The sequence below is a fragment of the Salmo salar genome, chromosome ssa27, assembly GCF_905237065.1.
Source record: "Salmo salar chromosome ssa27, Ssal_v3.1, whole genome shotgun sequence".
Taxonomy (NCBI): domain Eukaryota; kingdom Metazoa; phylum Chordata; class Actinopteri; order Salmoniformes; family Salmonidae; genus Salmo; species Salmo salar.
The window spans coordinates 32,628,499-32,642,539 of NC_059468.1; the positions used below are offsets into that span (position 1 = coordinate 32,628,499).

Consider the following 14,041-nt stretch of genomic DNA (forward strand, 5'->3'; position numbering starts at 1 on the left):
TTTGTGTGAGATTGAGGGCATCAAGCTTAGATTATAGGATGGCCAGGGTGGTAAGCATGTCCCAGTTTAGGTCACCTAGCAGCACGAGCTCTGAAGATGGATGGGGGGGCAATCAATTCACATATGGTGTCCAGGGCACAGTTGGGGGTAGAGGGTGGTCTATAGCAAGCGGCAACGGTGAGAGACTTGTTTCTGGAAAGGTGGATTTTTAGAAGTAGAAGCTCGAATTGTTTGGGCACAGACCTGGATAGTATGACAGAACTCTGCATGCTATCTCTGCAGTAGATTTCCACTCCGCCCCCTTTGGCAGTTCTATCTTGTCGGAAAATGTTATAGTTGGGGATGGAAATTTCAGGGTGAGGTGTGTCCAATCTTGATTGGTACTGTTTATCGTGAATCGCCCATAAGTTTGAAGAAATCAAGATATTGGTTTTAGGCCATATCGCCCAGCCCGAGACACACGTCACTAAACCAACCATGGCTTTCCATTCGGCTACACTGTGACGTCTTTCCCTCTTGGTTTTAGATTCTTATAGCAATCTCTCTTTTGGCTTTAGACCTATATAGCAGCTCTCTCTCGCTCTCCCTCCCCTTTGGTTTAAAATTAATATAGCAACTCTCTCTCTCCCTCTTCATTTTAGACCCATAGAGCATCTCTCTCTCTCTCTCTCTCCCCTCTTGGTTTTAGATTAATATAGCATATCTCTCTCTCCCTCCCTCTTGGTTTTAGATTAATATAGCAGCTCTCTCTCGGTCTCCCTCTTGGTTTTAGATTAATGGAGCAGCTCTCTTTCTCTCTCCCTTTTGGTTTTAGATTAATAGAGCAGCTCTCTCTCTCTATCCCTCTTGGTATTAGATTAATAGAGCATCTCTCTCTCTCCCTCCTTAGTTTTAGATGAAATTAATATAGCAGTTCTCTCTCTCCCTCCCTCTTGGTTTTAGATTAATATAGCAGCTCTCTCTCTGTTTTAGATTAATATAGCATCTCTCTCTGATTAATATAGCATCTCTCTCTCTGATTAATATTATGTTACTCCACCCTGCTTCATTCCTATTTACACAGACAGCCCCATGTAGTCATGTGTTCTGTTGATACCGCAGGAGGAAGTTAAGGACACTTTCTCTCCTCTATCTCTATAATACACACCTACACACACACTGACCGTCAATACACTCTCACATTTCCAAGTATACCCTATCTTTCGCTTCCTTTCAATCAAAAGTTTTAAGAGACTCCTGCCCTCATACATTTCCTCCTTGTTTTTCTCAAGAGTAAATGGAGGGATTTCTCACGGAGGGAGCTATTATCAGGTTTCCACAGTCGTTCAACAAGCTGCTAAAAGGCAGAGGGTTTCCCAAATGGCACCCTATTTCCCTGGACCTGGCCAAAAGTAGTGTGCTATATAGGGAACAGTGTTCCATTTGGAACACGACCAGATGCACTGGTCAGGTTCCTGAGGTTCTGTCGCATCCCTTCTTTTCTGGGTGAGTGCCAGTGCGAGAGGGCATTTGAGTGTCATGAATACCAGATGCCCCGTGATTCAGGCCCTTTATGACCTGCACGCCAAATACGCACGCACACACACACACACACACCATCCGTTATCCTCATGTACTGGGTAATGAAGACACATGACTCGAATGATTAGATTAGAAAAATGGATTGTCCATTAGTCTGCACAGAATGTAAATGTCATTGTGATGTTGATTTGAATTCAGGAAACATTCTAACCTTCTGCAGAGGATGTGTACAGTGTGACGTATGGTAACTCCATTACTGAGTCACCATGGTCCTATACTGTTATATACAGTAGTAGAACTCATCCAGTATTCAGGCTTCAGGACAGAAATGGAATTTCCCTTTTCCTATAGAATGACTCTTTTTTTCTGTGGGTGAGTTAGCGAGCGCTCCTTGGTTTGGAGGCATCATAAGTAGTGACTATCTAATCCTTGCCAGGCAGTGCTGTTGTGATGCATTGAAGGAGAGATAGAGGAGAGTGGCAGATCAGTGGGGAGAGAGAGATATGCTCTGTTACATTTTCTCTCATTGTCTGATTATCGTCCTCTTCTGGGACACAAGTCACTAAACCAACCATCGCGTTCCACTCGGCTACACTGTGACATCACGTAGTCACGCACTCACTCCAAACTCACCTGCCGCCCCCTGCCAATTAATGTGTCTTGAGCATCTTCTGTTTTGGTTGAAAAGTGGGCTGTGGTTCTGCTCTGGCTGGAAAGTGGGCTGTGGTTCTGTTCTGGTTGAAGAATGGGCTGTGGTTCTGTTACATTTTAGTAATTTAGCAGAGGCTCTTAACCCTAATTGCTCCTGTAAGTTGCTTTGGATAAGTGCCTTGCTCAAGGGCATATCAACATATTTTTCACCTAGTCTACTTGGGAATTCGAACCAGCGAACTTTTGGTTACTAGCCCAACACTCTTAACCTCTAGGCTACCTGCCGCCTGGTTTAAGAGCAGGCTGTGGTTCTGTTCTGGTTTAAGAGTAGGCTGTGGTTCTGTTCTGGTTGAAGAGCGGCCTGTGGTTCTGTTCTGGTTTAAGAGCAGGCTGTGGTTCTGTTCTGGTTGAAGAGCGGCCTGTGGTTCTGTTCTGGTTGAAGAGCGGCCTGTGGTTCTGTTCTGGTTGAAGAGTAGGCTGTGGTTCTGTTCTGGATTAAGAGCAGGCTGTGGTTCTGTTCTGGTTGAAGAGTAGGCTGTGGTTCTGTTCTGGTTGAAGAGCAGGCTGTGGTTCTGTTCTGGTTGAAGAGCGGCCTGTGGTTCTGTTCTGGTTTAAGAGCAGGCTGTGGTTCTGTTCTGGTTGAAGAGCGGACTGTGGTTCTGTTCTGGTTGAAGAGCGGACTGTGGTTCTGTTCTGGTTGAAGAGCGGACTGTGGTTCTGTTCTGGTTGAAGAGCGGCCTGTGGTTCTGTTCTGGTTGAAGAGCAGGCTGTGGTTCTGTTCTGGTTGAAGAGCAGGCTGTGGTTCTGTTCTGGTTGAAGAGCAGGCTGTGGTTCTGTTCTGGTTGAAGAGCGGGCTGTGGTTCTGTTATGGTTGAAGCACGGGCTGTGGTTCTGTTATGGTTGAAAAGTGGGCTGTGGTTCTGTTTGAAGAGTGGGCTGTGAAAAGCAGGTGGATGAAGGGGAATTACCTATCCCCACTGCACTTGATGAGCTCCCAAGTGCTTCCTCTTTGCATTCTCTCTCTCTCTCTCTCTCTCTCTCTCTCTCTCTCTCTCTCTCTCTCACTCTGCCTCTCTCTCTCTGCCTCTCTCTCACTCTGCCTCTCTCTCTCTCTCTCTCTCTCTCCTCTCTCTGCCTCTCTCTCTCTCTCCCTCTCTCTCTCTCTGCCTCTCTCTCTCTGCCTCTCTCTCTCTCTCTCTCTGCCTCTCTCTCTGCCTCTGTTTCTCCCTCTGGTCCTCTTTCCCAATTCACATACAGTTGAAGTCAAAAGTTTACATACACTTAAGTTGGAGTCATTAAAACTCGTTTTTCAACCACTCCACAAATTTCTTGTTAAAATATAGTTTTGGCGAGTCGGTTAGGACATCTACTTTGTGCATGACACAAGTCATTTTTCCAACAAATGTTTACAGACAGATTATTTAACTTATAATTCACTGTATCACGATTCCAGTGGGTCAGAAGTTTACATACACTAAGTTGACTGTGCCTTTAAACAGCTTGGAAAATTCCAGAACATGATGTCATGGCTTTAGAAGCTTCTGATAGGCTAATTGACATCATTTGAGTCAATTGGAGGTGTACTTGTGAATGTATTTCAAGGCCTACCTTCAAACTCAGTGCCCCTTTGCTTGACATCTTGGGAAAATAAAAAAGAAATCAGCCAAGACCTCAGGAAAAAATAATAGTAGTATTCGGTAGCATTCCCACAATGCTACCAAATACTAATTGAGTGCATGTAAACTTCTGACCCACTGGGAATGTGATGAAAGAAATAAAAGCTGAAATAAATCATTCTCTCTACTATTATTCTGACATTTCACATTCTTAAAATAAAGTGGTGATCCTAACTGACCTAAGACAGAGAATTTTTACAAGTATTAAATGTCAGGAATTGTGAAAAAACTGCGCTTAAATGTATTTGGCTAAGGTGTATGTAAACTTCCGACTTCAACTGTATATAGGAAATGGACAAACATATTATCTGTCCCAGCACCTTCTATTCTAAACTCAGTTCTGAGGTATTTGAATTTGTTTTCCAAATCCAAAAATAATCATTGAGCCACTGGTTGGATGAAATGTTGTTTCAAAAAATCCTACCACATAGATTTTCGGAAGGAATCGATAGCTGTGTTTTGCGGGCCCAAGTTTAGACAGTTTTACACGCGTTTTAGATTTGTTTTACACATGTTTTAAACTTGCTTATATGCACCATGGTTTGTACAGTAAACCTACTACATTATAGATACCTGACCACAGGGTTGTGTCCCAAATGGCACCATTCTCCCTTCATGGTGGGCCCTGGTCAAAAGTAGTGCTACAAAGGAAATAGGGGGCCATTTGGGACACACTCCAGGAGTTTCAATTCCCCCCGACTGAGCTCTCACCAACTGTGCGCTGTTATGGTCTGGAAGGGATTGTTTCCATTCAGGTATCCAAGGCAATCAGTGAATAATTTATAGTAATTGGTTCAAACCTATATATAACAAATTACTCTGATCGTAGCTAACAGGCCCCATCTGAGTTGTGGGTGCGCGTGCGTGTGTTTGCGTGTGTCCGATACATAACAAATTATTCTGATCGTCGCTAATAGGCCCCACCTGAGTTGCCTGTGTGTGTGTGTGAGTGCATGTGTAAGTTTGTTTGTGTACGCGTGTGTGTGTGTGTGTGTGTGTGTGTGTGTGTGTGTGTGTGTGTGTGTGTGTGTGTGTGTGTGTGTGTGTGTGAGTGCATGTGTAAGTTTGTTTGTGTGTGTGTAGATGCTGCGCTACGGGAGACACCTCCTGCTGTCTCACTGCCAGCTCTCTCCACCTGTTAGGCTACTCCATAGGAAATCAGCTCTCTCCACCTGTTAGGCTACTCCATAGGAAATCAGCTCTCTCCACCTGTTAGGCTACTCCATAGGAAATCAGCTCTCTCCACCTGTTAGGCTACTCCATAGGAAATCAGCTCTCTCCACCTGTTAGGCTACTCCATAGGAAATCAGCTCTCTCCACATGTTAGGCTACTCCATAGGAAATCAGCTCTCTCCACCTGTTAGGCTACTCCATAGGAAATCAGCTCTCTCCACCTGTTAGGCTACTCCATAGGAAATCAGCTCTCTCCACCTGTTAGGCTACTCCATAGGAAATCAGCTCTCTCCACCTGTTAGGCTACTCCATAGGAAATCAGCAATCAGCTCTCTGTCTCTCTCCGGGAAAAGGAAATTATTCTAATCTACTTTTTTTTCTGGTTCCTCACTTGGGCAAAGTGGTGGAAACGCGGCCTGCGCTTTACCCTGGATGGTGTAGACAGTTATTTGTTTTGGGGAAACATGCTGTTCCACAGTGAAATGGGTTGGTATGCTGATTCAGGTTGAGCACAGCAGCACACTGTGCGTCTCTGTATCACCACACTGACCAGCCTGTGTCTCTGTATCACCACACTGACCAGCCTGTGTCTCTGTATCACCACACTGACCAGCCTGTGTCTCTGTATCACCACACTGACCAGTCTCTGTATCCTCCTAGATCACCACACTGATCAACCACAAAGACAAGCCAAAGAAGTCGGAGCGGACCCAGCAGGCCATCCAGAGAGTGGGCCAGGCCGTCAGTGTTGCTGTGGGACGTTTTGTTGGTGTAGGCGAGGCCATCGCCGTGGAGAACGAGGAGCTGAAGGAAGAGATGGGCATGGCTTGTTTCGAGGCGCGCAGAGCAGGTAACTGGGGCTGTGTCTGAAAATGCATCCTTTCCCTGTGTAGTAGTGATGGGGGAATACATTGATACGGTTACATATTGGGATATTATTTCTGACGATATATTGTTTTGACAATATCTCAATATTATTTATTGCGCTAGTTGGCTGTACCTGCACCAAAACGCAATAAAATCTCTATCGAATCGCAATACATATAGAATCGTGAGAATTGGTGCGGCAGATAGCCTAGTGGTTAGAACGTTGGGTCCAGTAACCAAAAGATTGCTGGATCGAATCCCCGAGCTGACAAGGTAAAAATCTGTCGTTCTGCCCCTGAACAAGGCAGTTAACCCACTGTTTCCCGGTAGGCCGTCTTTGTAAATAACAATTTGTCTTAACTGACTTGCCTAGTTAAATAAAGGTAAAAAAATGGCAATACATATCGTATTGGCACCTAAGTATCATGATAATATCGTATTGTGAGTTCCCTGGCAATTCCCAGCCATACTATATAGTACACTACTTTTGACCAAAACCCCATGTGAGCCCTGGTCAAAAGTAGTGCACTATATAGGGAATAGAATGCCATTTGGGATGCATGCTAGGAGTCCAACTGACAGTGTTTTTGGGGTTGTTTTCATCATAAATAAATAATTTAAAAGTTGTTCTCTGCCTAGACATCACTCTGCTATCAAACACAACCGCACCGGAGGCATCCAGAAGTAGGAGGCTTTGTTGTTTTTGTTCCTTTATGAGTGAAGTTGAGCTGAAGGCTAAAGTGAAGTGAACAGAGTTACTGCTGCTCTTGCCTGAGGGGGGAAAACAGAGACAGTGAAAAGAACAGTGTGAGTCAGGTTTGGAGAAGTACAGAGCTGGGATGGGAGGAGGAGAGGGAGGTAAACCACTTCTCCAATCTTTTTGGCTCTACAACAAAGAACAAACAGCAAAAACATATACATGATCAAATACAAATCTTAGAATCAACTATTAAAGACTTCCAGAACCCACTGGATTCTCCAATTACATTGAATGAACTACAGGACAAAATACAACCCCTCCAACCGATAAAGGACTATTGTGTGATGGTATCCTCAATGAAATGATCAAACATACAGATGACAAATTCCAATTGGCTATACTAAAACTCTAACATCATCCTTAGCTCTGGCATCTTCCCCAATATTTGGAACCAAGGACTAATCAACCCAATCCATAAAAGGGGAGCCAAATTTGACCCCAATAACTACAGTGGGATCGGTTTCAACAGCAACTTTGGGAACATCCTCTGCATTAACAGCAGACTCGTACATTTCCTCAGTGAAAATAATGTACTGAGCAAATGTCAAATTGGCTTTCTTCCAAATTACCATACAACAGACAGCATACAAGTCGGAAGTTTACATAGACTTAGGTTGGAGTCATTAAAACTCGTTTTTCAACCAGTCCACAAATGTCTTGTTAACAAAATATAGTTTTGGCAAGTCGGTTAGGACATCTACTTTCTGCATGACACAAGTAATTCTTCCAACAATTGTTTACAAACAGATTATTTCACTTATAATTCACTGTATCACAATTCCAGTGGGTCAGAAGTTTACATACACTAAGTTGACTGTGCCTTTAAACAGCTTAGAAAATTCCAGAAAATGTAATGGCTTTAGAAGCTTCTGATAGGCTAATTGACATCGTTTGAGTCAATTGGAGGTGTAGCTGTGGATGTATTTCAAGGCCTACCTTCAAACTCAGTGCCTCTTTGCTTGACATCATGGGAAAATCTAAAGAAATCAGCCAAGACCTCAGAAAATAAATTGTTGACCTCCACAAATCTGGTTCATCCTTGGGAGCAATTTCCGAATGCCTGAAGGTACTACGTTCATCTGTACAAACAATAGTACGCAAGTATAAACACCATGGGACCACGCAGCCATCATACCACTCAGGAAGGAGACGTGTTCTGTCTCCTAGAACGTACTTTGGTGTGAAAAGTGCAAATCAATCCCAGAACAAAAGCAGAGGACCTTGTGAAGATGCTGGATGAAACAGGTACAAAAGTATCTATATCCACAGTAAAACAAGTCCTATATCGACATAACCTGAAAGGCCGCTCAGCAAGGAAGAAGCCACTGCTCCAAAACCGCCATTAAAAAAAGCCAGACTACGGTTTGCAACTGCACATGGACACAAAGATTGTACTTTTTGGAGAAATGTCCTCTGGTCTGATGAAACAAAAATAGAACTGTTTGGCCATAATGACCATCGTTATGTTTGGAGGAAAAAGGGGGGGGTGTGTTGCAAGCCGAAGAACACCATCTCAACCGTGAAGCATCATGTTGCGGGGGTGCTTTGCTGCAGGAGGGACTGGTGCGCATCACAAAATAGATGGCATCATGAGGCAGGAAAATTATGTGGATATATTGAAGCAACATCTCAAGACATCAGTCAGGAAGTTAAAGCTTGGTTGCAAATGGGTCTTCCAAATGGACAATAACCCCAAGTATACTTCCAAAGTTGTGGCAAATGGCTTAAGGACAACAAAGTCAAGGTATTGGAGTGGCCATCACAAAGCCCTGACCTAAATCCTACAGAAAATCTGTGGGCAGAACTGAAAAAGCGTGTGTGAGCATGGAGGCCTACAAACCTGACTCAGTTACACCAGCTCTGTCATGAGGAATGGGCCAAAATTCACCAAACTTATTGTGGGAAGGCTACCCAAAACGTCTGATCCAAATTAAACAATTTAAAGGCAATGCTACCAAATACTAATTGAGTGTATGTAAACTTCTGACCCGCTGGGAATGTGATGAAAGAAATAAAAGCTGAAATAAATCATTCTCTCTACTATTATTCTGAGATTTCCCATTCTTAAAATAAAGTGGTGATCCTAACTGACCTACTTCAGGGAGTTTTTATTAGGATTAAATAAAATTTTGAAAAACTGAGTTTAAATGTATTTGGCTAAGGTGTATGTTCCGACTTCAACTGTATTCAACCTGCGAACCATAATTGACAAACAAACCAAAACAAAGTCTTCTCATGCTTCATTGATTTCGAAAAAGCCTTTGACTCAATCTGGCATGAGTGTTTGCTATACAAATTGATGGAAAGTGGTGTTGATGGAAAAACATACAACATTATAAAATCCATGTACACAAACAACAAGTGTGCGGTTAAAATTAGCAAAAGAAAACATTTATTTCCACAGGGCCGTGGGGTGAGACAGGGATGCAGCTTAAACCCCACCCTCTTCAACATATCAATGAATTGGCGAGGGCACTAGAACAGTCTGCAGCACCCGGCCTCACCTTACTAGAATCTGAAGTCAAATGTCTACGGTTTGCTGATGATCTGGTGCCTCTGTCCCCAACCAAGGAGGGCCTACAGCAGCACCTAGATCTTCTGCACAGATTCGGCCAGACCTGGGCCCTGACAGGAAATCTCAGTAAGACAAAAATAATGGTGTTCCAAAAAAGGTCCAGTTGCCAGGACCACAAATACAAATTCCATCTAGACACCGTTACCTTAGAGCAAACACAAAACTATACATACCTCAGCGTAAACCTCAGCGCCACAGGTAACTTCCACAAAGCTGTGAATGAGCTGAGAGACAAGGCAAGAAGGGCCTTCTATTCCATCAAAAGGACCATAAAATTTGACATACCAATTAGGATCTGGCTAAAAATACTTGAATCAGTTATAGAACCCCTTTCCCTTTATGGTTGTGAGGTCTGGGGTCTGCTCACCAACCAAGAATTCACAAAATGGGACAAACACCAAATTCTGCATGCAGAGCAGAATTAGGCCGATACCCGCAAATGATCTAAATCCAGAAAAGAGCTGTTCAATTCTACAACCACCTAAAATGAAGCGATTCCCAAACCTTCCATAACAAAGCCATCACCTACAGAGAGATGAACCTGGAGAAGAGTCCCCTAAGCAAGCTGGTCCTGGGGCTCTGTTCACAAACACAAACAGACCTCACAGAACCCCAGGACAGCAACACAATTAGACCCAACCAAATCTTGAGGAAACAAAAAGATAATTCTTTCCAATGTGTCAAGTAATTAACAAAAAAACTGAGCAAACTAGAATGCTATTTGGTTCTAAACAGAGTACACAGTGGGAGAATACCTGACCACTGTGACTGACCCCAAATTATGGAACGCTTTGACTATGTACAGACTCAGTGAGCGTAGCCTTGCTATTGAGAAAGGCCACCGTTGGCAGACCTGGCTCTCAAGAGAATACCAGCTATGTGCACACTGCCCACAAAATGAGGTGGAAACTGAGCTACACTTCCTAACCTCCTGCCAAATGTATGACCATATTAGAGACACATATTTCTCTCAGATTACACAGACCCACAAGGAATTTGAAAACAAATCCAATTTTGATAAACTCTCATGTGAAATACCTCAATGTGCCATCACAGCAGCAAGATGTGTGACCTGTTGTCACAAGAAAAGGGCAACCAGTGAAGAACAAACACCATTGTAAATACAACCTATATTTGTTTATTTATTTTCGTTTTTGTACTTTAACTATTTGCACAAATTTTATGTCACATTCGCCTAATACAACAGGTGCAGACCTTAGTGAAATGCTGACTTACAAGCCCTTAACCAACTATGTATGCAGTTTTAAGAAAATACCTAAAAAAAGTAAGAGGTAAAAGTGTGGAGTGAATTAGAGATTGCATCATCTGTGGATCTGTTGGGGCAGTATGTAAATTGGAGTGGGTCTAGGGTTTCTGGGATAATGGTGTTGATGTGAGCCATAACCAGCCTTTCAATGCACTTCATGGCTACAGACGTGAGTGCTACGGGTCGGGTGTCATTTAGGCAGGTTACATTAGTCCCTGTGCCAAAGAACACTATGATGGTCTGCTTGAAACATGTTGGTATTACAGACTCACAGGGACAGGTTGAAAATGTCAGTGAAGACACTTGCCAGTTGGTCAGCACATGCTCGGAGTACACGTTCTGGTAATCCGTCTGGCCCTGCAGCCTTGTGAGTGTTGACCTGTTTAAAACCTCTTTGGGATAGGCGTGCCACTAGCGCCCGGCCTCGATGACATCCGGTGAAATTGCAGAGCGCGAAATTGCGTGCCCTCACCGGAGCGAGCTACAAACACTATAGCCAAAATGGGAGCCACTTAGAAAAACTACAAATTCTAGCTCGTTTTTCAAAAAACAAGCCTGAAACTCTTTCTAAAGACTGTTGACATCTACTAGAAGCCCTAGGAACTGCAATCTGGGAGGTATTCCTTTTATATTCCCATAGACAGCCATTATAATGAGTGGTGAGCCCAAAAACATTTTCCCCGGATGTATTCTCCTCGGGTTTTTGCCTGCTATATCAGTTCTGTTATACTCACAGACATTATGTTAACAGTTTTGGAAACGTTAGAGGGTTTTCTATCCAATACTACCAATTATATGCATATCCTAGCTTCTGGGCCTGAGTAACAGGCAGTTTACATTGGGCACCTCATTCATCCAAATCCATTCACCTCATTCATCCAAATTCACATCGGCTGCGGAGAGCGTGATCACAGTCATTCGGAACAGCTCATGCTCTCATGCATGTTTCAGTGTTACTTGCCTCGAAGCGAGCATAGAAGTTATTTAGGCCATAGCGGGATTTCTTATAAGCTTTCGGGTTAAAGTCCCACTCCTTGAAAGCTGCAGCTCTTTCCTTTAGCTCAGTGCGAATGTTGCCTGTAATCTATGGCTTCTGGTTTGGGTATGTACCTACAGTCACTGTGGGGATGACGTCATCGATGCATTTATTGATGAAGCCAGTGGCTGATGTGGTGTAATCCTCAATGCCATCGGAAGAATCCTGGAACATATTCCAGTCTGTGCTTGCAAAACAGTCCTGTAGTCTAGCATCTGCTTCATCTGACCACTGTTTTATTGACCTAGTCACTGATGCTTCCTGCTTTAATTTTTGCTTGTAAGCATGTAAGGATATAATTATGGTCAGATTTGCCAAATGGAGGGCAAGGGAGAGCTTTGTATGCGTCCCTGTGTGTGGAGTAAAGGTGGTCTAGAGTTGTATTTTTAATTTTTTCCCCTCTGGTTGCACATGTAACATGCTGATAGAAATGAGGTAAAACTGATTTAAGTTTCCCTACATTAAAGTCCCTGGCCACTAGGAGCGCCCCCTCTGGATGAGCTTTTTCCTGTTTGCTTATGGCGGTATACAGCTCCATGAGTGTGGTCTTAGTGCCGGCATTGGTCTGTGGTGGTATGTAGACAGCTACGAAAAATACAGATGAAAACTCTCTAGTAGAGGTCGACCGACTATGATTTTTCAACACTGATAACGATTATTGGAGGACCAAAAAAAGCCGATATCGATTAATCGGCCATATTTTTTTCCCATTTTTTTTTTCATTTTATTTTTATATATATTTTTTTCACATATTTTTGGGTCGGTTTTTTTTTTACATATATATATACACACACACACACATACATATGTATGGATTATGTATGTGTTAATATATATATATATATATATATATATATATATATATATATATATATATATATATATATATATATATATATACACTTTGACATTTGAAATGTCTTTATTCTTTTGGAACTTTTGTGAGTGTAATGTTTACTGTTCATTTTTATTGTTTATTTCACTTTTGTTTATTATCTACTTCACTTGCTTTGGCAATGTTAACAAATGTTTCCCATGCCAATAAAGCCCTTGGCGAGGGAGAGAGCCATTTCCCCCTCTTTCAACACTTTTCGTGGGAGGAGGATATCTACACCACGGCTATCAACACCCTTTCAACCAAACAGTGTAATGTATTTTTGAGCCGGCTTTGCAACTCTTATCCAGCGAAAAATAGCAAGATAAATATGGGGACGAAGCCTAAGGCCTGAAGCCCAATCGCAGTCTTATCCTGTTGATAAGTCCAAAACAAAATTTCACAGGGTAAGTATTTAGACCCCCAACACAGGGGATAATAGGTTTGTTTGGGAGAAGCGGCATGTTTAACAATGTCTTTAATCCCCCAGTGTGCTGATTTGAAAAGGGCTAAGCTCAGACAAAAGAGAGCTGGTGGGAATCGTCAGCCAGAGTGGTCCACTGGCCAATTTATTCCTTCTACTTCTATCTGCCATTTTCGTACCTTCTATACTCTATTGAGAATCTGAAAGAGAAAAAATTTACTTTTCCCTCTGTCGTTTTGGAACGGAATGAAGTTGTCTTCTCTGTGATGAAAAGAAAAAGGGAAGGGAGGTAAAGCTTTAAATCTGCAGGAAAGGATTGATGGCCTCTTAACGTGTAGCCAGAGGGAGGGAGAGACTAAACGGGCCTCCTCCAGCGCAGGCAGGGAGACGGGCAGGAAGGGAGAGTGGCAGGCAGAAATGGAGGCAAGCAGGGAGGCAGACAGACAGGCACGCAGGCAGCATAATTAAATAAATAAGAAAGGTGATTACATTACTTTAATTTGGTGATCTCCATCATGGGGCGACATCGTAGATAGGGGCCACTGAGGCAGAGTTGTTGGTTTCAGTCTGTTCTGCTGGACCAGCCCAAACAAATTAATGTCGCTAGCTGAGTTTTTAGGAGGCAAATACTGCATTAAGAGTTTTGGATAGTCAGTGTTTAAAGGGGCCCCAGCCCTGTATCTTTAACTGTCCAAGTCAGTGCAACCTGCAGGCTGTAGACTACAAAGCATCACAATCACCCTGTTATAAGACTATCTTTGTGGTAAGGACTTGTTACAAGACTCCACAGGTTTTAACGAAGTCAAGTGTTCACCCCTTTCAAATACCAAGCAGCAGAAAACAATTCCCAATGAAAGAGAGCTTAGTGATAAAGAGACATGGTGAATAAACGGGGGAACTAACACACCGTCAGCAGTCAGGCCTAGAACAAGAATACAACACTGTTGTGAAGCAACACTATAGGGGAACACTTATGCATACAAAGCCCTCCCTTTGGCAAATCCAACCACGATGCCATCTTCCTCCTACCGTCTTATAGGCAGGAACTCAAACAGGATGTACCAGTGACTAGAACCATTCAACACTGGTCTGACCAAGCGGAATCCACGCTTCAAGATTGTTATGATCACGCAGACTGGGATATGTTCCGGTCAGCCTCAGAGAACAACATTGATTTATATGCTGACTCGGTGAGTGAGTTTATTAGGAAGTGCATT

At 43.1% G+C, this 14,041-nt stretch overlaps 1 protein-coding gene across 1 annotated transcript in view; it reads left to right on the forward strand.

Annotated features, from left to right (window-relative positions):
* LOC106588976 (alpha-catulin) overlaps window positions 1-14,041 on the forward strand; it is a 103,125-nt gene that overhangs the window by 43,717 nt on the left and 45,367 nt on the right. Inside the window, exon 2 of the mRNA XM_014178571.2 lies at window positions 5,682-5,871. Coding sequence (XP_014034046.2) covers window positions 5,682-5,871 — 190 coding nt within the window. The remainder of the gene's footprint in view (window positions 1-5,681; window positions 5,872-14,041) is intronic.